This window comes from Schistocerca cancellata, chromosome 9, assembly GCF_023864275.1.
Source record: "Schistocerca cancellata isolate TAMUIC-IGC-003103 chromosome 9, iqSchCanc2.1, whole genome shotgun sequence".
Classification (NCBI taxonomy): Eukaryota; Metazoa; Arthropoda; class Insecta; order Orthoptera; family Acrididae; genus Schistocerca; species Schistocerca cancellata.
The window spans coordinates 14,549,170-14,576,631 of record NC_064634.1 but is presented as its reverse complement, the minus strand read 5'-3'; the positions used below and the strand labels follow the sequence as shown (position 1 = coordinate 14,576,631).

Here is a 27,462-nt window from a genome sequence, read left to right as displayed (position 1 = left end):
GTGCCGACATTGTGCATGCTCTGTTGCCTGTGTCTATGTGCCTGTGGTTCTGTCAGTGTGATCATGTGATGTATCTGACCCCAGGAATGTGTCAAAGTTTCCCCTTCCTGGGACAATGAATTCACGGTGTTCTTATTTCAATTTCCAGGAGTGTTTTTTTAAAGTGAACGTTTCCTTCCGAAGACGCCTAAAATCGCAAAATATAAATTTGACTGTAAAACGAAAGTGCTGCATATAGCCTTACGCAGAATAAAACAAGGAAAATATTGGTGTATCACATTTTGCGATACGTTTATCGGTTCGCTCGTAATTAAAGCGTAAATTCGAGTGTCCATAATAAAAATCCTATAGTAAGAGGAGTCATCAGGAACCTAATCTAATCAGTTTAAACTAATAAAAATAAAATAAAAACAATTGATGTATACATAACATAATAATGTAATATACATAGCGGTATTACTACGAAGAACAATATCCAGTAGGGACGAACTCCGATGCAGAGGTGCTGAGTCGAGCAGGTCGAGCCGCGAGCTGTATTACTGCGTGAGCTGAGACCGCAGAGACCAGAGTGACACCTGAGTCGCTTTGCTCAACACTCTGGCTAGAGTCGAGACGGTGGGGTGAGTGTTGAGCGGGCGAGATCCGAGGGTGGGGGGAGCGGTGAACTCACCCGCTCAGTGACAAATCGTCCGTTCCCTTGCGAGCAGGTTGTTGCAAGTAGTTCCTATGTTATCCGCTAGGTGGCTCTCTGTCCTGTTGCTCGCATCAGCTGCCCAAAGGGCAGGACGTGCGACTGAAACGATCGCCGACAGAGTGCGACACTGTACGTGGCAGACGACGCACAGAGACGGCATGGCATATGTGAAACACAAAATCCAATGGAGCACTGCACAATGCAGGCAGCCGAGGTAGAAGCAGGGCAGAGGCCGGCGCTGGCTGTGTTGTGTGGCGTGCACTGTGCTCTGACCAGCAGAGGCGCTGCTGATATGCTCCGTCTCTCTCTCTCTCTCTCTCTCTCTCTCTCTCTCTCTCTCTCTGCCGTGGGAAACGTTTGGAGCTACCGTTCTTTTTTTCTGAATCACTGATTGTTCACTCCTTTGAAAGATTCAACTCTATGAATTAGTTCAAGAGTGGATCCCCCATCTCTAATCAGCACGACTCCATCTGCAGCGCCTGTCCTGGGCTCGTGACCGTATCGGTTGGCCCCTGGACACTGGAAGACCGTCGCCTTGTCAGACGAGTCTCGGTTCCAGTTGGTAAGAGCTGATGGTGAGGTTCGAGTGTGGCGCATGCATGTACGCAAGTTGTCTACACGGCACCTTGCAGGCCGGTCTCATTAATGGTGTGGGCTGTGTTTAAATGGAAGCAAGTGGGTCCTGGTCGTGTCCGGCTACTTGGAGACCACTTGCAGCCATTCGTGGACTTCATTTTCCCAAACAACGACGGAATTTTTTATGGATGGCAATGCGCCATGTCACGCGGCGACAACGCTTCGTGAATGGCTTGAAGAACTCTCTGAACAACTGGAGCCAATGATTTGGCCACGCAGATCGCCCTATATGAATCCCATCTAACATTTATGGGACGTAGTCGAGAGGTCGGTTCGCGCACAAACCCTTGTACTGGCAGCACTTCCGCAGTTACGGACGGCTATAGAGGCAGCACGGCTGAATATTTATGCAGGGGACGTCGAACCACTTTCGGAGTCCGCGCCGTGTCGAGTTGTTGCACTACGGAGGTGTGACACGATATTAGGAGGTATCCCGTGACATCGACAGGGAGGGACTTTTGCACAGAGGTAGCGTAACACACGTGACAGTTAAGACACTGCACAATAGTTTCATTAATATAAGGGGCCGGCAGGAGGGTGGGTGGGTGAGGTGTGAACAAAATCTTCTCTGCACTATTCTAGTCCACTTTTTATCTATTTACCTACTTTCGCCTCTCTTTTACTCATCTCTCTGACAAGTGACCACGAGTTCCAGCGCCGCTCCGTCCACTCATTAGCTGTCGCGTGTGCAGGGCACCACCCGCGACGGCACGAGGTGCAGCACGTCCAGGGCCTACCTGCTGCCGGCCAGGCACCGCCCCAACCTGCACGTCAGCAAGCGCTCTCTCGTCACCAAGGTAAGCCGCACACACTCACCAGCCTCCCTCCTGTCTCATTACACTCACCTTTCGGTTACAGCATCATTGCAGTACCTGCAACTTGCCCCTCCCTGTTGGCCGTGCGGTCTAAAGCACGGCTTTCCGGGCGGCAAGGAGCGCCTGGTCCCCGGCACGAATCCGCCCGGCAGATTTGTGTCGAGGTCCGGTGAACCGGCCAGTCTGTGGATGATTTTTTGGCGGTTTTCCATCTGCCTCGGCGAATGCGGGCTGGTTCCCCTTATTCCGCCTCAGTTACACTGTGTCGGCGATTGCTGCGCAAACAAGTTCTCCACGTACGCGTGTAACCTCCCCCTCACTTATCGACCTTAATGACAGTGAAAAATGAAACCGCGTGTACCTAATGGGAGTTTTGGAAAAGCAATCGTCACCGAAGTTAACCTGTCGGTAAAGAGGGAGGAAAGGGTTACATCTAAATGAAAGGAAATGTGCTAATGAAACTGGTGGAAATTAATTTTGAAAAGGGGTAAAGTTAATAAAGAAAGTAAATGTGCAGCCGTTACGTTAACAATTAACTAGCGGTAATTAGGTATTTGAGATTTGGGGGAAATCACGGTCGCCAGTCCTAGGGACAATTACTATAGTAACTGAAAAAGAAAGGTTATTACACATATAATTAGCACTAGAAGCGTGGCAACTGAAGGTTGACAAGTGTAGTGTGAAAACTGAAAGTTTGTCAGAAGTAATAAATTTCGCTACACTCTGACTTAATTTAGCAAAAGAATTAATAAAACCGGAAAATCGAAAGTTAATTTAGTGACTGAAGTTAATAGTGAGCTTTCTTTCTGAAGCACATCGAAATTCAGTAAAATACGGTTAGTCTTGGACTACCTCAACAATCATTTCAAAAGCTACTTGAATGTACGCAATTTAGAAATAAGAGATTTAACTTTGAACTTGAATTAAATGATTCCGAACAATTAACAATAGTAAAATTTAGTACGTACCAAGCTGAGCTGCAGTCACAGGTAAGCTAAAATACGGTAACAAAGCTCGCACTCTTAATTCGTGCTTGTGTAATCTGAATATTGTAGCCAGCTATTAATGCCATAATTGAACTCTGAAATTAAAGCAGTGAAAACGAGTTAGCTATATTACTTTAATGCTGGCGTTTGAATTTCAACGACACTCGGGTTCATTTCGGAAAAGGATGGGGCTCTCCTTGATAATGCAATTGGGACAATGAGCAACAAACGTTCATGCTAAGTTGCTGTAATTTTGTGATGCAACAATTTTAAAAGTTTGAAAAGCTGAGGCCTGCCATACAGTTCTAAAACTTTACGTGCTTCCTGTCTTCCTTGTCGGTTGATTGAAGGTTTGAAGCCGTCGGTCGAGGAGGTGGCGACAGTCACTCATTGTCGGCCGTCGCTGTTGCAGAAGCTGGATGTTGGCGCGCCTTCTTCTCGACACGGTCACCAGGCGAAACGGGCTCTTGATGTGCGCTAGTTAATGTTTCCCGTCCGCGACACCATGTCAGAAACTATCATCGCAAGTCGAGCGCAATTACATGCTGCCAAACCCCGAAAGCGCGGCAACTCGCGGGAGCGTCACACAACACACCTGCTCCACTCGCTACTCCCGCCACACTCCTTCTGCCCAGCCCGCGCTCCACGCGGCAGAGTTAACGCTACCAAAGATCCTACACACTTTAATTCTTCACACGACCTATCGATGTAATCGTTCGATAGCGTAGTTTTACCTAGGCAAGACCCAGCGTAAAAATACAAATAATATTCACGAAACAAACCAATTATACATCGACATAAATGTATAAATATATATACACCAACAGTAAAACAATTACAATATACAAAGAGACAGAAATGTCATATCTTGAGGTAACAAAGCAAGGAAAAAAAATAATAGTACAATAGATGGAAATAGGAGGATATGCATTTCCGGCGTTACACGCGTACACCACCATTACTCTGTCACGCAAACATAGGGGTTACACTCGTCTGGTGTGAGACGTTCCCCTGGGGAGTCCACCGGGGGCCCAACCGCACAGTAACCCTGGGTTCGGTGTGGGGCGGTGGAGGGGTGAAGTGGACTGCGGTAGTCGTCGTGCGGTTGTGGACCAGTGCGGCTGCGGCGGGGACGGAGTCTCTCCGTCGTTTCTAGGTCCGCGGTTAACATACAGTACAATACAATACCTGCAACTTACAGACTGCTCTCTCTCTGTAGAACACAGCAGGTAACATACATAGTTGGTTTTGTCATTTACCTTACAAAGTCGTTCTATACAAATAAGATAAAACACTGAGGGCCCACCGAAAAAAGCACGCTTTTAACGAACATTGAGTGCAATTTCTGTAAAAATTGATATTCCCCTAGTATATCATTAATATAGTGTGTAACGCGCAGCAACTTATTACGAGATAACTCGTTGCAGTAAGGCATGCAGCGTCTAGTACAGTGGCTGCACGTTGGCTCTTTTTTAGTTTTTTTATTTATTTATTTTTTGTTTTGTCGCTTTGCTCACAGCACAGCTGACGCTGCCTGCCGTGAGAACTGCATAGCGTAACATTCTGTCGATACGAATATTCATACTCTCTACGAATCTAAATAATCCATATTAGGTATTATCCGATTTTGTTCAAATTTGGTACACAGCCTTTTGTTATTGATGGAATGATGCTGTCAAAATTTCAGATTTTTATTTATTATATTTCTGCAGATAGAGACAATTACCTATCCTAAAAGCTGCGCTTGTTTTTTTGAACCAAGTTAGGAACAATAACAGATTGGCTTTCATTATCATTTGAAGCGATTCCAAAGGTATCACTGCATAAAAATCAATTAATTACAATTTTCTTTCTAAAAGTTTAGTCACAGTGCATTACGTAATACCAAAATCGGTCAAAATTATTATTTGATTATATTTTGCCACGTGAGTGCGTGAGAATGATTGAGTGTATGTGGGACATATATTAAAATTTAATATTTCATTTTACGTAAAACCTTGTACTAATGAACCGTGGGAAACTTATGTTGCAACCACGATTCAGGTGACGTATGTCGTTGTGTGCTTGCTTTTGTATAAAAGCAGCCAGAATGGAAGTTAGAGGCGGAATAAGTTTATTTATCAATTTTAAGAATATTTCGCACTTCGTTTATTTTGATAAAACATAATACAATAAATTGAAGTTTTGCTGACATTAATTACCATCAAATTAGTGATTGGATAAGGCAAAATTTGCCGCGAGAATGGTCTGGTAGGAACGTTTTGATTGGTCGTGTAGAACAACAGCCAATCAGAATTAAGCTGTTCCCGCGCGGATAGAGGACAGTACCTCGAGAGGAGTCGCTTGCTAGCCCGTCTGCGGATAACACGATGTCAGATTGCTCCTTAAAAATACTCCGTAAGATGAGGAAATAGTGAGCTACTTTCGGTTCGAACATATTGTGACTGAAGCGACTGGAGTTACGAAGATTTTAATGAAAGTGTGGTGTTTCTGAGGTAAATAGTTTGAGAGAGATGAGCGTGTGAACTTTCTGATCGTAGTAACAACTCCGCATAGCGTGTTTCGTTCTCTGTACGGAATAGTTTGGAGAGTACCTTTTACGAAGAAGACCACTGAAACGACCGAAAGTTTAACTCACGAATAGCTGTGGGTCTGTGACTGGTAGAAGGTGAAAATTAGTCGGGTCGGACTAACTAAGATTCTGGCTGCTTTTCGAGTGAATATTTGTTATACAGGCAGTGAACTTTGGATGATAACGTTTTACCATATTAAATACGTACTTGATAGCCATTTCATGTATTTCAAAATGAATAAAAAGCAGAGTTAATGTAATTTTAAACGCTTTTGTGCAAGTAGACTGGAGATCCAGAACGCCCAATTTTTTAATCATGAACTTTCAGGAACTGACTTTCAACTCGAATTACGCGGCCTCTGTGTGGTAGGTATTAGGTAGTGGTTTCATCAACGCTGCTTTACACTGCCTAGCACGTATCTGCTAGCACAGAGTGAAAGGACATTGGCAAGAATCTTATCGAAGTAGGTGGACTGAACGAGATAGCGCCAAGAAAAACGCGGACGACCCACTCCACCCCGTCGCAGGTGCACCAAATGTCGTATTTGTTCCTTCCTCTTCGCCTCATCCGTTTCCTTCCTTTTCTTTTTTCTCCTTCCTTCCTTCCTTCAACAGATCATTTGATCACCGATGTGGAAGAAAGAAAAAAATGAGCAATAGTGAAGCACTCTTCTACACAGTCATTAAATGATAACGTTACTTCTTTAGGGTATAAGCGTTGCTTTCTTTGCATCTGTTGCAAATGACATGAAACGATATCGGCAAAAACCGGTCAGAAATGATGGATCCGCAATTTAATGGAGCACATATCATTGTAGCGAATCGAACTGCTGTGTACCAGTTGCGTCATGATAATCCACGATCCCGATTCTTTGCATCTGTTGATGTTACGTGACCTAAAGAGTTGTAGAAGTGGTTATGAAAGTGCAGTGGTGTAGCCTATGTATTTATATGGGTGATTGCTTTGTGTATTTTGCTAGTTTCTGCTCGTTCTAGAAAGAATTTTCTTAAATTGTCTACCTGTCCATAATGTAGGTTTTTTATGTCGATAAATCCCCTTCCTCCTTCCTTTCTGCTTAATGTGAATCTTTCTGTTGCTGAATGTATGTGATGTATTCTATATTTGTGGCATTGTGATTGTGTAAGTGTATTGAGTGCTTCTACGTCTGTGTTACTCCATTTCACTACTCCAAATGAGTAGGTCAATATTGGTATAGCATAGGTATTTATAGCTTTTGTCTTGTTTCTTGCTGTCAATTCTGTTTTCAGTATTTTTGTTAGTCTTTGTCTATATTTTTCTTTTAGTTCTTCTTTAATATTTGTATTATACATTTCTATTTTTCGTCTGTATCCTAGGTATTTATAGGCATCTGTTTTTTCCATCGCTTCTATGAAGTCACTGTGGTTATTCAATATGTAATCATCTTGTTTAGTGTGTTTTCCCTTGACTATGCTATTTTTCTTACATTTGTCTGTTCCAAAAGCCATATTTATATCATTGCTGAATACTTCTTATCTTTAGTAATTGGTTGAGTTGTTGATTTGTTGCTGCCAGTAGTTTTAGATCATCCATGTATAGCAAATGTGTGATTTTGTGTGGGTACGTTCCAGTAATATTATATTTATAATTTGTAATATTTAGCATGTTGGATAGTGGGTTCAGAGCAAGGCAGAACAAGAAAGGACTTAATGAGTCTCCTTGGTATATTCCACGCTTAATCTGTATTGGTTGTGATGTGATATTATTTGAATTTGTTTGGATATTAAGTGTGGTTTTCCAATTTTTCATAACTAAGTTTAGGAACTGTCTCAATTTAGGATCTACTTAGTTTATTTCCAATATTTGTAGTAAACCTGAGTGGGATACACTATCAAAAGCTTTTTGGTAATCAATGTATGCGTAGTGTAGGGACCTTTGTTTAGTTTTAGCTTGATAAGTCACCTCTGCATCTATTATCAGTTGCTCTTTACATCCCTGTGCTCCTTTGCAACAGCCTTTTTGTTCTTAATTTATAATTTTGTTCTGTGTTGTATGTGTCATTAATTTCTGTGTATGACTGAAGTTATATTTTGTATATTGTTGGTAGGCATGTTATGGGGCGATATTTAGCTGGGTTTGCTGTGTCTGCTTGATCTTTAGGTTTCAGATACGTTATTCCATGTGTAAGTGTATCAGGGAATGTGTATGGGTCTGCCATGTAACTGTTAAATAATTTAGTTAGATGTGAATGTATTGAGGTGAACTTCTTTAGCCAGAAATTTGCTATTTTATCTTTTCCAGGGGCTTTCCAGTTGTGAGTAGAATTAATTGCTTGGGTGACTTCATGTTGCAAAATTATCACTCCAGGCATTTGTGGTATCATCTTGTATGTGTGTTTCTGCTTGTATCCACCGTGCATGCCTGTTATGTTGTACCGGGTTTGACCATATGTAGCTCCAGAAGTGTTCCATGTCTGTTATGTTTGGTGGATTGTCTATTTTAATGTGTGTGCTATCTATTGTCTGGTAAAATTTCTTTTGGTTTGTGTTGAATGTTTGGTTTTGCTTCCTTCTATTTTCACGTTTTTTGTATCTTCTAAGTCGTTTGGCCAATGCTTGTAATTTCTGCTTCTTTTCATCTAATTGCTCTATCGCTTCTTGTTGTGAGATTTTACCTAACCTTTTTGGTTTTTTTTCTAACATTTCATTTCCTATAAATTGTGTTAGCTGTCCAATGTCTTTTCTCAGTTTTTCTATTCTGATCTGTAGCCTGTGTTGCCATGCTGGTTTTGTGGGTTTCTTCTGTGTGTTGGTTTGTTCTGATTACTGCCTAGTGTGTATATTTAGTGTCGTGAGTGCTCCTATATAAACCAGTAGTTGTAACTCTTCCATAGTTGTATTTTCATTTATTTTGTTGTGTGTGATTGTGTTGATAGTTATTCTTGTTTCGACTTGTGGGTTATTTGGTGGTCTATGCAAGAATGGTCTAATGTCTATATTTGTGTCTTTGTATTCTATATATGTCAGCTGAAATTTTTCTTCTATATCTAACATGTGTGTCACTTCATGTTCTATTTGTGCTTGTTCTGGTGGCTGTCTTAAGATTTCGTTTTCCTCTGACTGTTTAATTGATGCGTGGTGTTCTTTGTTTGTTTGCTCTGGGATGTTTGAGTCCATTACTGTATTTTCTTCTTTTTCTGATTGCACATTATTTTGTTCTAGTATTTGTTGTACTTGTTGTTTGATGTTTTCTAATTCTGACTGGGGTATCCTGTTATTTTTGATTATTACACGGATCTGATCAGCTAGTCATTGTTGTGTTAAAAATTTTAATTCTGGGTATCTGGTAATAAATGTTGTGTATACTTGTGATCTGTATCCAGTTGTGTTGGTTCCTAAGTTTGTTGCTCGGTAATAACAGAACATGAGGTGTCGGTTAACTTCATCTGACCATCTCATCCTCTGTCTTTGTTTTCCTTCTAGATTGGTTGCAGGAAGCATATCCTGCAAAACACCTCTATTTGGATTTAAATCATTTTCCGTGTGGCTAGCAGTGTCGTTACCATTGTGGACGGGCATAGGGTTCAAGCGTCGTCCCCGACCATGAAAGCGCTTGTCCGAGGCTTCATTAGTTCTGTCCTGATCCAACCAATCACACTAAAAAGGGGGTTAGCCCTATTAGTGGTTTGTTCTTTTCGTCGCCTTTTACGACTGGCAGAACATACTGGAGGCCTATTCTTTTCCGGGGCCTCCACGGGTTTTATTATTATTATTATTATTATTATTATTATTATTATTATTATTTTCCACCTGACTGGCTTCTTTCCTTTGAAAGCGATCATGTTTGTCTTACTTGCAGATATAATTAACTTGTAATATTTCTTACGAATATACGTATCGTACAAATTTCAGCCATCTGCTGCGCATACCCGTGTTGAAATCCTCGGCTGGGCTTTGGCTCGTTAGTGACGGCAATAGTATAGTAGAAAAACGTTTTGTACGTTTTCCGAAGAACCACCTATGATGTAATGGTGCCTCCTCCCATCAAGTCTACCGTAGACCACATTAAAAGCAAAAAGAACGAACCGATTTGCTGCATTTGCCTAAGTAGGAGCAAGTGTGTATATTCATAGTCTGACCCTGTACTCTAGACGATCCTTCTGTTGGTCCCCAGCCGAACGGCTGTCCAGAATACTTCATCCTTCCCTTTTATCACCAATAGAACCCGAGGTACGAACATCGGAAAAGCCGTTATTATGCGCGGCGTTTTGGAACACCTAAGTTGCGCACGCTGTCGCCTGCGCGCTGATATTCGCAGTCAGGTGCTACTGGGATGGGCTTGTATCTGTGTTTCTTCTTCTCCTCGGCAGGTCGTCATCGACGGCACGACCATGAGAGCAACCGGGGTGGAGTTCGAGCGCCAGGGCCGGCGGCGTAGTGTGCGCGCGCGCCGCGAGGTGGTGCTGTCTGCGGGCGCCGTCAACACGCCGCAGCTGCTGATGGTGAGCGGCGTGGGGCCGCGCCGGCACCTGGAGGCGCACGGCGTGCCCCTGCTGCGCGACTTGCCCGTCGGACTCAACCTGCAGGTAACGGCAGCGGGGCGGGAGCGCCGGCCGCCGAGGCGGCGTCCGCGCTGCACGTGCGACGGTTCTCGGACGTGCAGCTGGTCGAGTTTTGTGACGCCACAGTGCGAAACTTGACGTTCCAGGGCATTCCGAAGCTCGAAATACTGAGCAACACGAGTCAGACGTTTGCCTCGTGCAGAGGAATGTCGCCAATGAGGCGCAAGATCAAGTTCTACGTCACAAGCTGGACTCCGGAGACGCCATATTGGATTGGATTGTTTTTAGTTAAATGTCGTATTTGGTCCGTTTTATACTTCAGCTATAAATTAAACCAGAACACTGAGGATATCCCGAAAACAATCGTCTTTGTTGCGATTTTACATTATATATATATATATATATATATATATATATATATATATATATATATATATATAACGTATAGCTCACTCATGTCGTGCACGTCTTTAAGTTGGATGCCAATTTAGAGACTTGCGTCTTCCTAACGTAGCCCATTCATCCGGCCGCGAAAAGGGGACCTACAGTTTAACGTGAAATCCGAAACCAAGGGTCGTTTTTAGCGACTCCTCAAACCGCTGAGAGGAGAAGCCTAGGTTGAAACGCAGACTGAAAATCCAGGGTCCGATCGAGATACGAACCAAGTGAAGCGCTTCACTATACTACTAGACCACTGGGCCCAACAACAGTCGTGTGGCTCAGTGATCTGGTGCTAGTCTTCAAAGTGGACGCCACTTCGGCGACAAGCACGTCCTTAAAACCGGCGGCCAGGACTGTCACCCGTCCAAGTACCAACCGTTCCCAACGTGGCTCACCTTCGATGATCGGACTGGAACCGGTGCTACCAACGTTGCAACGCCGTTGGCTATTTGATTTAATGAACTAACACGTAACGCCTTATTGGTCGTTAAATAATTATTTCTAATTATAATTTGTGTGTTATGGAAGTATGCCGTTTCAATGTAACGGCGGATTGACGATTTACCAAAAACGTGTCATTCTTGGTATGATTTCTTATAATTAAATGTCAGTTAAAAACATATCGGCAGTTAAAGACTTCAGGACATGTTAACGTGATTGACACAGATACGAGAACACCAGTTCAGTTTAGTGTACTCGATGAATAGGCGCGGAAATTTGAACTCAAATTTAATTCTTGGCATTCTGTTATCTGAAAATATTTTTTCTTCTCTTTCACTTTTTGCAATTGCTTTCGATGTCACTGATTCGATCGCTGTTCAGCGTTTGTTTAATCGTCCAAGGACACTAGTTGATCTATGAGAGAGCTTGAACTGCTTCCACTAAAAGATTTCGCACTGTCTTGTTTCATGTCTTGTGTTTTACATGTTCTATAAATTCTGCAACTGAATAGAAGCAGCGATGTAATACGAACGCCTTTATGGTTTTAATAAAAAGTGAAAATGATGGAATAATATTCATCTTCTATGAAACAACATGGAACTTTCCTTTATGCCTTGTGTTAAGTTCACATATATTGACGTTTATGTACCAGCTGACAAACCTGAGACTGTCTACAATACACTTTTCCACCAGAGACAAAAAACAAACAAAAATGAGTGGTGTGTTTGTAGTGTGATATCGAGAAAATTTCACTTCCACGAGCTTGTGAAAACACCTTTGAAGTTAGGAAACACTTTCTGCACGCTGAGCGCAGCTGCTTTGCGTGTCTACAACGTGATTTTGTAGACGTCTCTGTGGCAACGCCTCTTCATAGCTGTATAGACTGCTATTGTTTTCACCTACAGCTGTTTGCGCCTTCCAGCTGAAAGTTGTCAAAAGCGCTGCCAGGTGTCGGGGATTTCCTTAAGTTGACTCGACTGTAGGAGTGTCTTAGTAGCAAACAATAAATTTACTAAAACTTGATTTTTTCACACATCTCAGGGTTTATCACGATAATATGGCATCAACTATGTGTCGTACAATGATATATTTGGTAGGTGCATTCAGCGGCTTATGTGAATACAGTTGCGAAATACACTAAAGAGCCAAAGAAACTGTTACCCCTGCCTAATATCTTGTAGGGCCTCCGCGAGCACGTAGAAGTGCCGCAACACGACGTGGCATGGACTTGACTAATGTCTGAGCCAGTACTGGAGGCAACTGACACCACGAATCCTGCAGGGCTGCCCATAAATCCGTACGAGTACGAGGGGTTGGAGATCTCTTCTGCACAACACGTTGCAAGGAATCGCAGGCATGCTCAGTAATGTTCATGTCTGGGGAGATTGGTGGCCTGCGGGAGTGTCTGAATTCACAAGAGTGTTCCTGGAGCAACTATGGACGTGTGTGGTGTCACATTGTCCTGCTGGAATTTCCCAAGGCCGTCGGCCTCACACCATTACAGAGCCTCCACCAACTTGCACAGTCCCCTGCTGACATGCAGGGTCCATGGATTCATGAACTTGTCTCCACAGCTCTACATGTCCATCCGCTCGATACAATTTAAAACGAGACTCGTCCGACCAGGCAACATGTTTCCGTTCATCAACACTCCAGCGTCGGTGTCGATGGGCCCAGGTGAGGAGTAAAGCTTTGTGTCGAGCAGTCATCAAGGGTGCACGAGTGGTCCTTCGGTTCCGAAAGCTCATACCGATCTTTCGTTGAATGGTTCGCACGCTGACTCTTGTTGATTGCCCAGCATTGAAATGTGCACCTATTTGCCAAAGGGTTGCACTTCCGTCACGTTGAAAGATTCTCTTCAATCGTAGTTGTCACATTCTTGCAGGATCTTTTTCAGGCCGCAACGATGTCGGCGATTTGATGTTTTACCGGATTCCTAATATTCACGGTACACTCCTGAAATGGTCGTACGGGAAAATCCCCCACTTTATCGCTGCCTCGGAGATTCTGCGTCCCATCGCTCGTGCACCGACTGTAACACCACGTTCAAAGCCACTTACACCTTGATAACCTGGATGATGATGATGTCTGGTTTGTGGGGCGCTCAACTGCGTGGTTATCAGCGCCCGTACAATTATCCAATCTTTGCTCAGTCCAATTTCGATACTTTCCTGGATGATGATGAAATGATGAGGACAACACAAACACCCAGTCATCTCGAGGCAGGTGAAAATCCCTGACCCCGCCGGGAATCGAACCCGGGACCCCGTGCTCGGGAAGCGAGAACGCTACCGCGAGACCACGAGCGGTGGACACCTTGATAACCTGCCGTTGCAGCAGCAGTAACCTGTCTCACAACTGCGCCAGACACACGTTGTCTTACATAGGAGTTGCCGACTGCAGCGCCGTATTCCGCCTTTTACATATATCTGTATCTGAATACGCATGCCTATACCAGTTTCTTTTGCCCTTCAGTGTATGTTACGAAGAGAGTTAGTAGCAACAAAGTAATAAATTTAAACGTCATGCATGAGGCGCTGGTTTTTGACGCGTCTCAATGTTTATGACTTTGTATGTCCTCAACTATTTTTCTCTCCTCAACTATTTTAAGTATGTGGTTCTTGTCTTCACATCGATTGTTGCCTGATAGTAAGGGAGTAAGGGATATCTGTACCAATCTTGGTTGAATTCGGTCCAATGGTTTAGGAGATGTGGAACATACATGCATACATCTGTTTTTATAATACGTATGGCTGCATGGATAATACAAGCAAAAGAACATGGATAGCATGCGGTCAAGTGAGGAAATGTGCATTTTAATGTCATCAACGCGGAAATGTTATGCACTTCCATTTTCGCCAACGAACTATGTTATTATTGTTCCAGGTACAGCCGAAAACTGCCTTGGAGATCGTTTCGGTCGCGAATGAAATCACGATGAGGAGCACGTTCCGTGATATGAGCCAATTTGTTTCTTACCGAAAACCAACCAAGAAGAAAACCATGTTCGGTCTATTTCACAATGACAGACACGTCCGTGTGAGAACAGCGTTTCAAGGTATTACATTTCAGGTTCTATAGATTCGACCCCATTGTACATTGGTACTGAGTTCAGGAAGACATTTTCGCGTTAACTGTTTTATTCCATACATCGCTAGCCAATGATACATTAATCCAACACAGTATAAAGCAAGGAGACTTATAATTATTCTCCATCAAGGGCTTCACCATTTTATATGTACGGTGGTGGGAAATCGTCGTGTTGAAATACACTCCTGGAAATGGAAAAAAGAACACATTGACACCGGTGTGTCAGACCCACCATACTTGCTCCGGACACTGCGAGAGGGCTGTACAAGCAATGATCACACGCACGGCACAGCGGACACACCAGGAACCGCGGTGTTGGCCGTCGAATGGCGCTAGCTGCGCAGCATTTGTGCACCACCGCCGTCAGTGTCAGCCAGTTTGCCGTGGCATACGGAGCTCCATCGCAGTCTTTAACACTGGTAGCATGCCGCGACAGCGTGGACGTGAACCGTATGTGCAGTTGACGGACTTTGAGCGAGGGCGTATAGTGGGCATGCGGGAGGCCGGGTGGACGTACCGCCGAATTGCTCAACACGTGGGGCGTGAGGTCTCCACAGTACATCGATGTTGTCGCCAATGGCCGGCGGAAGGTGCACGTGCCCGTCGACCTGGGACCGGACCGCAGCGACGCACGGATGCACGCCAAGACCGTAGGATCCTACGCAGTGCCGTAGGGGACCGCACCGCCACTTCCCAGCAAATTAGGGACACTGTTGCTCCTGGGGTATCGGCGAGGACCATTCGCAACCGTCTCCATGAAGCTGGGCTACGGTCCCGCACACCGTTAGGCCGTCTTCCGCTCACGCCCCAACATCGTGCAGCCCGCCTCCAGTGGTGTCGCGACAGGCGTGAATGGAGGGACGAATGGAGACGTGTCGTCTTCAGCGATGAGAGTCGCTTCTGCCTTGGTGCCAATGATGGTCGTATGCGTGTTTGGCGCCGTGCAGGTGAGCGCCACAATCAGGACTGCATACGACCGAGGCACACAGGGCCAACACCCGGCATCATGGTGTGGGGAGCGATCTCCTACACTGGCCGTACACCTCTGGTGATCGTCGAGGGGACACTGAATAGTGCACGGTACATCCAAACCGTCATCGAACCCACCGTTCTACCATTCCTAGACCGGCAAGTGAACTTGCTGTTCCAACAGGACAATGCACGTCCGCATGTATCCCGTGCCACCCAACGTGCTCTAGAAGGTGTAAGTCAACTACCCTGGCCAGCAAGATCTCCGGATCTGTCCCCCATTGAGCATGTTTGGGACTGGATGAAGCGTCGTCTCACGCGGTCTGCACGTCCAGCACGAACGCTGGTCCAACTGAGGCGCCAGGTGGAAATGGCATGGCAAGCCGTTCCACAGGACTACATCCAGCATCTCTACGATCGTCTCCATGGGAGAATAGCAGCCTGCATTGCTGCGAAAGGTGGATATACACTATACTAGTGCCGACATTGTGCATGCTCTGTTGCCTGTGTCTATGTGCCTATGGTTCTGTCAGTGTGATCATGTGATGTATCTGACCCCAGGAATGTGTCAATAAAGTTTCCCCTTCCTGGGACAATGAATTCACGGTGTTCTTATTTCAATTTCCAGGAGTGTATGTACCCAGGGTGTAATAGAGCGAGGATGTTACTTTGCGCTACACGTCTCAAAAGTATTAGTTACTGCTGGGAACACAACTCGTCGCATGTAAGATTTCCACAAGACCACTGTTCGACAAGTGTTTAAAATGATAGCCATGTCATACCTGTGTGGTCCTCACTGTGACCACAGGTGAGCGGCATTCCTCAGACAGTGCGGCTATCTGCTGATTCGTACGCCTTGCACTGAATTAGTTACAGAATGTCCAGTACATACTGTAGGCGCGTTTCAGTACCTTTTACCCAATGAGTATAGGGTAATATGCTACAGAAACTTGAAGGATCATCGGTGGAGAGGAGTGCTGGTAATTTCGCATGCTCCAAGAGCAAAGGTTAAGCCAAAAGTACGGCAGCTGAAACTGAGTACAGTATACATAATTGCTGCTATATTCCAACACGATAATGCCCCAACACACGATGATCCGTGTGCTCATGTTTTCTTTGAGGCAGAACAGGAAAATGGCTCCCTATCCTGTAAGTTGCAGTAACCAGTAAACATCACTGACTTTTGTATAGGATGTAGTTGGCGGGAAGTAGTTCACGAACAGGTAAAACATGTCGTTTATTCGAAGTCATGTTCCGTTTTTATTAAATCTGTAAGTACGTGAGAGCAAGGTCTGAATTCAGTATCTTTAATGTGTGTTTCATTCTATTCCGACGATTTCTTCGTGCCGTTACAAATTTTTAACCCTCCCTGAGTGTCGGAATTGGATACCAGAAAGTTTGCAAACAACACACTAGCGTAAAGTAAAATGAGTACCTCTACGGAAGTGATGTACAGTATGAACACCTGACTGAATGGGGCTCTCAGAGGGCAGCAGAGGCAACGACTAAATTCACCACGCTGGAGGAAGGTACGTTGAGTAAGTTAAGTGCTGAGCCTGTACTAGGAGCATTTATTATTATTATTATTCTGGATTTACAATGTGAGTACATTTTTCCAGCACCTATTCTAGATTACAGTAAGTTACTAATTATTGTTCTCCACTCTTCTCTATTTGTCCATAAATCTTCAGGAATGTTGTTCTTCCTTATTGCTGACTGAACTCCCTGTTTCCATGTATCAGGTGGTCGTCCCCTTTTTCTTCTTCCAATTGGTACCCAGTGGATTATGCATTTTGGTAGCCTTTCCTGTTCCATTCGTCTGATGTGTCCATACCATTTAAGTTGTTTGTGCTCGATGAAATCAATAATTGAATTTTTACATTTCATCTTGTCTCTGATTACTTCTTTTCTTATTCTTTCTCGTCTTGATATTCTTGCTGAACGTCTCCAGAAATCCATTTCTGTGGCTAATAATTTTGATTTCAGTTGCTATTTTGTTGTCCACACTTCTGAACCATATGTAATAATGCTCCTAACTATTGTTTTAAAAATCCTCATTTTGTTATCAGTTGTTATGTGTTTGTCCCAGAGAATTCCATTCAATAAAGAGATTGTCGTCTTTCCAGAATTTATTCTTGATCTAATTTCTTTGTCCTGTTTCCCATCATTTGTAATTTTCACACCTAAATATTTATATTCCTCAGTAGCTGTTATTGTTCCCATCCCTTCTTCTAATATTAAGTCTCCATTCACTCCACCAATTACCATGTACTTTGTTTTATTCATGTTTACATTTAGACCTGATTTTTTATATTCTTGAATCAATTTTCTGGTCATATACTCTATGTCCTCATAGTCTTGGGCTATAATCAGTTGGTCATCTGCAGATTTGATTTACTGAAAGAAAGGTGTATTGTTTGAAGCAACGTATTGGGTTAATAAACATTACAGACATAAAATGATGGGGTAGATGAGTACAATTCAAATTATTTACTGGATTTTAGGCAACTAGATTTCTGGACATACTGGAGACTTTATGGATTTTTGGAATATTTGCCCATCACCTGATTGTGAAGCATTGGCGCATCAGTGTTGGCACCGACGGTTCTCACCACTGATTGGATGGAACACTGTTACACTGCACTTCGTCGCTCTTCATCACTCGCAGCAACTGGTGAAAGCAGTGTAGACTATTGTCCGCTACGGTGAATGTCGGCAACCCATCTGTTGCCGTGCGCACGTCAGAACTGTAGCTGCGGGAGACACTGCAGAAGACAGTTTGTCCACAGGTTCAGGAGTTAATGACCACGTACAAGGCACATCCTGTCAGAATAATCAATAATGTTCTGGCTGTTGGCAGGTCCACAGTCAGCAAAGTCCGTCTATCTACAGGCTTCAATTAAGCTTCATTATTTCCACTTATCTCCAGCTTCAGTTCCTTCTTTCAATTGCTAATATTTTCTGTTGATCTTCGTGTATCAACTGTTGTTATCTTCTGCTCACTCCAGCTTCAGTTCCTTCTTTCAATTGCTAATATTTTCTGTTGATCTTCGTGTATCAACTGTTGTTATCTTCTGCTCACTCCAAGTTTAATTTCGACTTTATTTTGTATAGTGTCACGTGCAAGACACTTCTGAATGCTATATTTTCTGAAAAGGGTATTTGTCACAAAATCTCTCTCCGAAACTCGTTTCAAGACCCCCTGGTTTGGTTCAAATGGCTCTGAGCAGTATGGGACTCAACATCTTAGGCCATCAGTCCCCTAGAACTTAGAACTACTTAAACCTAACTAACCTAAGGACATCACACAACACCCAGTCATCACGAGGCAGAGAAAATCCCTGACCCCGCCGGGAATCGAACCCGGGAACCCAGGCCCCCTGGTTTCTTATGTTATCTATCGACTAAGCATTTTCTGTCATTCTCCAATACCACATTTTCTGTGATTTTTTCTTAGGGTCTGGACATGTGACCCACGCAGCGATACATCCCGTATCTGACATTTAACAACGACGTTGACGCATAAACAGAGGCTGGTGTACTCGTACACGGTCATCAATATAAAACTGGCCTGAAAAGTATTTGTAATAAGACTCGAGTCATGTTTCCTGTGTTCGAACTCTTTTAGACGGTACACTTACTTTCGCTACAGAGCCAGCTTCGCACCATTTTGCCACAAGTGCTACAATGCAGACTTTGCCGTAGGTTTTGTAGAAATACTTTAAGTCTCAAATTATTGTGTAAAAAGTCACGCACAAGTGTTTCACGAATTGTGTTTTGGTCAATATTTGACAATGAATACGGGCTGTTTTGTAGTGTGGACCACTGTGTTGCATTCAACTGGTAAGTAAACATGTCTGGTCCTCTTAGTGACTCACACGTAAAGAGACGGCGAAGTGCTCGGTACAGAGCATGTGTGAGAGGTGGACACCTATTGACTAGTTCATGGGAATCACGACTTTGTGCATTTTCCACGCTGGGTAGCAGTCCTCCGGGACTGGTTTCTGTTGTGCCCACCTCTGCCGCCACTCTGCAGCAGCCGGCCCGTGCGCAGGACCACGTGACGCTGGGCGGGCTGACGTTCCTGGTGAACGCGACGGGCGACCTGCAGGACCGGCTGGTGCTGGCCGACGCCGCGGCCTACCTGGCCTTCCTGCGCCGCCGCGGCGGGCCCTTCTCCACGCTGGGCGGCACCGAGGCGGCCGCCTTCTACGACGACGACGGCGACGGCTACCCGGACGTCGAGCTGCTGTTCGCCTCCGTCACCGACATGAACGCCGCCCTCATCAGGATCGCAGTGAGTCCTGACACCGGCAAACTCTCTCTCTATAGCACTGTGCTTCCAATCCGCAACCCACTGCCCCACCCCTCTGTGCTCAGCCACCGACCCCTGTCTCTCCTTCTCCCCAACCTCCCACCTTCGTTCCCTCGGCCTCTTACTTTCCTCCTCTCCTCATGCCTTTCCACCTCCCCTTTCCCCACTTCCAGCTCGTCGCTCTCCTCCACCCTCCAACTTTATCCCCCCTTCCTCCTGGCCTCCCATTCCTTTTCTCCCTCCTCAGTGCCTGACCATTTTCCCCTTCTGCTCAGCCTGCAACGATCCTGCCCCAAACTCATCCACGAATCTTCTTCCCTCCTGTCCCCCAGTCTCTCACCTCCCACCCCCAGCCCATCACCACCAACCGAACACCAGCCACCCACCTCGATCCTTCTCATAACCCCAGTCTCCCACCTTCTTCCTTCTGTCTGCCCCCTTCATCCCTCTCCCGAGCTTCCTCACTTCACCCCAGCCTCCCCCTTACTCCCTGACCCTCAACCTCACTGCCACTCCTTCCCTCTGACTCCTCCCCCTTTTAATTTGTACCTGCAATACCAAAAGCAAACTCAAAGACCTACCCTACCGCAAGTATCCTACAACACGTACTGATCCTTGTCTTGGGAGATTCCTCTAGAACAAGCCCCTCCCTGAACTGAGGTTACGATGTATAAACTAGAACGGAACAGCTGCTACCGCTGTATCGTGCTGCGCCCCACCCTGCAGGCAGTTCCGCTGCTGAGCCCTCGACCGTCTGTTGGCAGTCGGGACTGAGGGACGACGTGTACGACGCGGTGTTCCGTCCGTACGAGGGCCAGCACGGCTTCACCGTCGTGCCGTTCCCCCTGCGGCCTCGCAGCCGCGGCAGGGTGCGCCTCGCCTCGTCCGATCCGCACCAGCAGTGAGTACTCGCCGTCTCACTCATCCAGCACAAAACACACACAAGTACAGCCTATGTGCTCAGTGAAAACTACCCAGTCGTACGACATGTGGGAAGGCGCAGTACTACACGAGTTGAAAAAGTAGTTGCCGAAATCACATTAAACAACCAAACGGCGTTTACAGATGATTATTACTCCTAAAAGGTTGTCGTTCTTGTTGTTGTTGTTGTTGTCGTCATCAGTCCTGAGACTGGTTTGATGCAGCTCTCCATGCTACTCTATCCTGTGCAAGCTTCTTCGTCTCCCAGTACCTACTGCAACCTACATCCTTCTGAATCTGCTTAGTGTATTCATCTCTTGGTCTCCCTCTACGACTTTTACCCTCCACGCTGCCCTCCAATGCTAAATTGGTGATCCCCTGATGCCTCACAACATGTCCTACCAACAGGTCCCTTCTTCTAGTCAAATTGCGCCACAAACCCCTCTTCTCCCCAATCCTATTCAACACCTCCTCATTAGTTATGTGATCTACCCACCTAATCTTCAGCATTCTTCTGTAGCACCACATTTCGAAAGCTTCTATTCTCTTCTTGTCGAAACTATTTATCATCCATGTTTCACTTCCGTACCTGGTTACACTCCTTACAAATACTTTCAGAAACGACCTCCTGACACTTAAATCTATACTCGATGTTAACAAATTTCTCTCCTTCAGAAATGCTTTCCTTGCCATTGCCATTCTACATCTTATATCCTCTCTATTTCGACCATCATCAGTTGTTTTGCTCCCCAAATAGCAAAACTTAACTAGTATCGCAAGTGTGTCATTTCCTAATCAAATTCCCTCAGCATCACCTGATTCAATTCGACTACATTCTATTATCCTCGTTTTGCTTCTGTTACAAAGTATCGTGTGAGTAGTGCCTCCCGTCAGGTAGACCGTTCGCCGGGTGCAAGTCTTCCGATTTGACGCCACTTCGGCGACCTGCGCGTCGATAGGCATGGAATGATCATGATTAGGACAACACAACACCCAGTCCCTGAGCGGAAAAAATCTCCGACCCAGCCTGGAATCGAACCTGGGCCCTTAGGATTGACATTCTGTTGCGCTGACCACTCAGCTACCGGGGACGGAGGTGATGTCCATCTTAAATGTTCATCTTATATCCTCCTTTCAAAACACTGTCCATTCCGTTCAACTTCTCTTCCAGGTCCTTTGTTGTCTCTGACAGAATTACGATGTCATCAGCAAACCTCAAACTTTTAATTTCTTCTCCGTGGATTTTGATAGCTACTCCAAATTTTTCTTTGTTTCCTGAACAACTTGTTCAATACACAGATTGAATAACATCTGGGATAGGCTACAACCCTGTCTCACTCCCTTCCCAATCACTGCTTCCCTTTCATGCCCCTCGATTCTTATAACTGCCATCTGGTTTCTGTACAAATTGTAAATAGCCTTTCGCTGCCTGTATTTTACTCCTACAACCATCACAATTTGCAACAGTATTCCAGTCAGTATTGTCAAAACCTTTCTTTAAGTCTACAAATGCTAGAAACGTAGGCCTGCCTTTCCTTAACCTTTCTTCTAAGGTAAGTCGTAGGGTCAGTATTGCCTCACGTGTCCCAACATTTCTACGGAATCCAAACTGATTTTCCCCGAGGTCAGCTTCTATCAGTTTTTCCATTCGTCTGTAAAGAATTTGCGTTAGTATTTTGCAGCTGTGACTTATTAAACTGATTGTTCGGTAATTTTCACATGTATCAACCCCTTCTTTCTTTGGGATTGGAATTATTATATTCTTCTTGGAGTCTGAGTGTATTTCGCCTGTCGCATACATCTTGCTCACCAGATGGTAGTGTTTTGTCAGGACTGGCTCTCCCAAGGCTGTAAGTAGTTCTAATGGAACTACTACTGGGGCCTTGTTTCGACTCAGGTCTTCCAGTGCTCTGTCAAACTCTTCAATGAATTCGAAAGTAAAGTTCTATGTACTGACTTGGCAGAAAATCCTAAGAAATTTTGGTCTCACGTCAAAGCAGTAGGTGGATCAAAACAAAATGTCCAGACACTCTGTGACCAAAATGGTACTGAAACAGAGGATGACAGACTAAAGGCCGAAATACTAAATGTCTTTTTCCAAAGTTGTTTCATAGAGGAAGATTGCACTGTAGTTCCTTCTCTAGATTGTCGTACAGATGACAAAATGGTAGATATCGAAATAGACGACAGAGGGATAGAGATACAATTAAAATCGCTCAAAAGAGGATAGGCCGCTGGACCTGATGGGATACCAGTTCGATTTTACACAGAGTACGCGAAGGAACTTGCCCCCCTTCTTGCAGCGGTGTACCGTAGGTCTCTAGAAGAGCGTAGCGTTCCAAAAGACTGCAAAAGGGCACAGGTCATCCCCGTTTTCAAGAAGGGACGTCGAACAGATGTGCAGAACTATAGGCCTATATCTCTAACGTCGACCAGTTGTAGAATTTTGGAACACGTATTTTGTTCGAGTATAATGACTTTTCTGGGGACTAGAAATCTACTCTGTAGGAATCAGCATGGGTTTCGAAAAAGACGGTCGTGTGAAACCCAGCTTGCGCTATTCGTCCATGAGACTCAGAGGGCCATATACACTCCTGGAAATGGAAAAAAGAACACATTGACACCGGTGTGTCAGACCCACCATACTTGCTCCGGACACTGCGAGAGGGCTGTACAAGCAATGATCACACGCACGGCACAGCGGACACACCAGGAACCGCGGTGTTGGCCGTCGAATGGCGCTAGCTGCGCAGCATTTGTGCACCGCCGCCGTCAGTGTCAGCCAGTTTGCCGTGGCATACGGAGCTCCATCGCAGTCTTTAACACTGGTAGCATGCCGCGACAGCGTGGACGTGAACCGTATGTGCAGTTGACGGACTTTGAGCGAGGGCGTATAGTGGGCATGCGGGAGGCCGGGTGGACGTACCGCCGAATTGCTCAACACGTGGGGCGTGAGGTCTCCACAGTACATCGATGTTGTCGCCAGTGGTCGGCGGAAGGTGCACGTGCCCGTCGACCTGGGACCGGACCGCAGCGACGCACGGATGCACGCCAAGACCGTAGGATCCTACGCAGTGCCGTAGGGGACCGCACCGCCACTTCCCAGCAAATTAGGGACACTGTTGCTCCTGGGGTATCGGCGAGGACCATTCGCAACCGTCTCCATGAAGCTGGGCTACGGTCCCGCACACCGTTAGGCCGTCTTCCGCTCACGCCCCAACATCGTGCAGCCCGCCTCCAGTGGTGTCGCGACAGGCGTGAATGGAGGGACGAATGGAGACGTGTCGTCTTCAGCGATGAGAGTCGCTTCTGCCTTGGTGCCAATAATGGTCGTATGCGTGTTTGGCGCCGTGCAGGTGAGCGCCACAATCAGGACTGCATACGACTTAGGCACACAGGGCCAACACCCGGCATCATGGTGTGGGGAGCGATCTCCTACACTGGCCGTACACCACTGGTGATCGTCGAGGGGACACTGAATAGTGCACGGTACATCCAAACCGTCATCGAACCCATCGTTCTACCATTCCTAGACCGGCAAGGGAACTTGCTGTTCCAACAGGACAATGCACGTCCGCATGTATCCCGTGCCACCCAACGTGCTCTAGAAGGTGTAAGTCAACTACCCTGGCCAGCAAGATCTCCGGATCTGTCCCCCATTGAGCATGTTTGGGACTGGATGAAGCGTCGTCTCACGCGGTCTGCACGTCCAGCACGAACGCTGGTCCAACTGAGTCGCCAGGTGGAAATAGCATGGCAAGCCGTTCCACAGGACTACATCCAGCATCTCTACGATCGTATCCGTGGGAGAATAGCAGCCTGCATTGCTGCGAAAGGTGGATATACACTGTACTAGTGCCGACATTGTGCATGCTCTGTTGCCTGTGTCTATGTGCCTGTGGTTCTGTCAGTGTGATCATGTGATGTATCTGACCCCAGGAATGTGTCAATAAAGTTTCCCCTTCCTGGGACAATGAATTCACGGTGTTCTTATTTCAATTTCCAGGAGTGTATACGGTATCCCAGGTAGATGTCGTGTTTCTTGACTTCCGCAAGGCGTTCGATACAGTTCCCCACAGTCGTTTAATGAACAAAGTAAGAGCATATGGACTAGCAGACCAATTGTGTGATTGGATTGAAGAGTTCCTAGATAACAGGACGCAGCATGTCATTCTCAATGGAGAGATGTCTTCCGAAGTAAGAGCGATTTCAGGTGTGCCGCAAGTGAGTGTCGTAGGACCGTTGCTATTCAGAGTATACATAAATGACCTTGTGGATAAGATTGGAAATTCACTGAGGCTTTTTGCAGATGATGTTGTGGTGTATCGAGAGGTTGTAACAATGGAAAATTGTACTGAAATACAGAAGGATCTGCAGCGAATTGACGCATGGTGCAGGGAATGGCAATTGAATCTCAATGTAGACAAGTGTAATGTGCTGCGAATACATAGAAAGAAAGATCCCTTATCATTTAGCTACAAAATAGCAGGTCAGCAACTGGAAGCAGTTAATTCCATAAATTATCTGTGAGTACGCATTAGGAGTGATTTAAAATGGAATGATCATATAAAGTTGATCGTCGGTAAAGCAGATGCCAGACTGAGATTCATTGGAAGAATCCTAAGGAAATGCAATCCGAAAACAAAGGAAGTGGGTTACAGTACGCTTGTTCGCCCACTGCTTGAATACTGCTCAGCAGTTTCGGATCCGTAACAGACAGGGTTGATAGAGGAGATAGAGAAGATCCAACGGAGAGCAGCGCGCTTCGTCACAGGATCATTTAGTAATCGCGAAAGCGTTACGGAGATGATAGATAAACTCCAGTGGAAGACTCTGCAGGAGAGACGCTCAGTAGCTCGGTACGGGATTTTGTTAAAGTTTCGAGATCATACCTTCACCGAAGAGTTAAGCAGTATATTACTCCCTCCTACGTATATCTCGCGAAGAGGCCATGAGGATAAAATCAGAGGGATTAGAGCCCACACAGAAGCATACCGACAATCCTCCTTTCTACGAACAATACGAGACTGGAATAGAAGGGAGAACCGATAGAGGTACTCAGGGTACCCTCCGCCACACACCGTCAGGTGGCTTGCGGAGTATGGATGTAGATGTAGATATCTTCCATTTCATCTTCATCTAGATCCTCTTCTACTTCCATAATATTCTCCTCAAGTACATCGCCCTTGTATAGACCCTCTGTATACTCCTTCCATCGTTCTGCTTTCCATTCTTTGGTTCAAATGGCTCTGAGCATTATGGGACTTAACATCTGAGGACATCAGTCCCCTAGAACTTAGAACTAATTAAACGTAACTAACCTAAGGACGTCACACACATCCATGCCCGAGGCCGGATTCAAACCTGCGAGCTTAGCAGCAGCGCAGTTCCGAACTGGAGTGGCTGGAACCGCTCGGCCACAACGGCCGGCTGCTATTTTGTACTTAATAGAATGTTCATCAACATTATAAATGACTAGAGTTTCCTGTTATTACTGATAAATACGAAAGTTGTTTATGAACAAAAAAACATTTTATGTAAGTTCGAGGAAGTATTGAAGCGATGTTTGAATTTTTTTACTTTTTTTAGGAAATTGCCTTTTTTAGCACTACGTGATATAACTATTTTTTGCTTTCCCCCCTTTCTGACGTTATAAATAAAAAAATTTCGAATAAAAATCTCAGTTGAACATTGAAATTTTCAATTTTGCTAGAAATACTGTTTATTTTTAAGTAACAGACAGGAAGATAACTAAGCAGAACAAAAATGTCGTAGGTTGCGAGGCCACCTATGCATGCTCTCTCTGTTTCTAGACAGTTTACGATTTCTGGTTTCTAGGGAAATCTAGTAAGCCAGTGATGACATAAAAACAAACAAAGCGATCGTTATGAGGTTACGCCGTACAGGTATGCGACATACCCGGCGTACAGGTAACGCAGGTGCAACCTCAACCGACCAAAGCTAAACTACCGCAGTCTACAGCTACTTAGTGTGATAGTCTGGTGTAGCCTACCGTGGTTTTACGAGTCTACTTGCTGATTATATACAGGGTGATTTTGTTACATGGGGACATGCTGCATGGGACCAGCCCTAGGAGGATGAGGAGAAACAGAGCCTCATTTAGACAAACGGCGTTTGTTGCAGGCTACCTTTAGGAGGGGGCAGTATCATCAACCCCCGCATCAATCAGTTGTGGGCTTCGGATAATCCCGATGGTGCTGTGGTAGCGAACCATCAGCACTGACTGAACTTCACTGTATGGGCGGGGATTATTGGCGAAAGCGTCATGGAAGGAGTCATCCTTCCACAAGACCTTAAGGGCGACGAATATCTTTACATTCTGCTACAAGAAGTGCCTTTGGTGGCACACAGGGATTGTGGCTACTACATGACGGTGCTCCAGCTCACTACCCTATTGAGTGTGGACCTGAAACAGCAGTACAGACAGAATATTCTCACTTGCCTTGGACGATCTCAGAAGTGCTTTAGATTACTGAAACCTACACTGCAAAAATCTTCGAAGTCCATCTTCAAGTGGGCGTACCCCTCTTGGAACGCATTTCTGGACCTAAGCGCGTATCGCATATGACCTTTTTAGCTTTGTCACATTGCAGCGCAGTTTCCCTACACCAATTATTTTTTTCTTTTGATTTCAGTGTTATCTGCACAGCGCAATCAGGACGTTAACGATTATATGGGTTTAGTTAACGCGTTTGTCAACCTTTAAAGCGGAGATGAAAGCGAGGAAATCTCTCTGGGCGGGATGGATGTCCAGTTACAACAAGTTGTTAATTTTCATGAAATTGAGGGGCTCATCTGCTGGCGTAACAACTTATTACATTTAGTCAAGTGGTTTATTTTTCCATCAACACACGGGTTTATTGATATGTCAGACTGAAACCGATTAAAAAATGTCAGATTCGTTCAATAATCATTAGGAGAAACTTCATCAGAGGGACATTCTTTCACTGCGACTCAGTCTGCTACCTACCGGCTACTTGTCCTAAATCATAAATCATCAACACTTTGAAGTAATTCCCT

The 27,462-nt window shown here is 45.2% G+C and overlaps 1 protein-coding gene across 1 annotated transcript in view; it reads left to right on the top strand.

The window, feature by feature from the left end:
* Nucleotides 1–27,462, top strand: part of LOC126100702 (glucose dehydrogenase [FAD, quinone]-like) — a gene marked incomplete at its 5' end in the record, with an annotated part of 57,325 nt that overhangs the window by 25,029 nt on the left and 4,834 nt on the right. Inside the window, 4 exons of the mRNA XM_049911318.1 lie at nucleotides 2,023–2,127; nucleotides 10,053–10,268; nucleotides 19,240–19,482; nucleotides 20,265–20,401. Of these exons, the coding sequence (XP_049767275.1) occupies nucleotides 2,023–2,127; nucleotides 10,053–10,268; nucleotides 19,240–19,482; nucleotides 20,265–20,401 (701 nt within the window). The remainder of the gene's footprint in view (nucleotides 1–2,022; nucleotides 2,128–10,052; nucleotides 10,269–19,239; nucleotides 19,483–20,264; nucleotides 20,402–27,462) is intronic.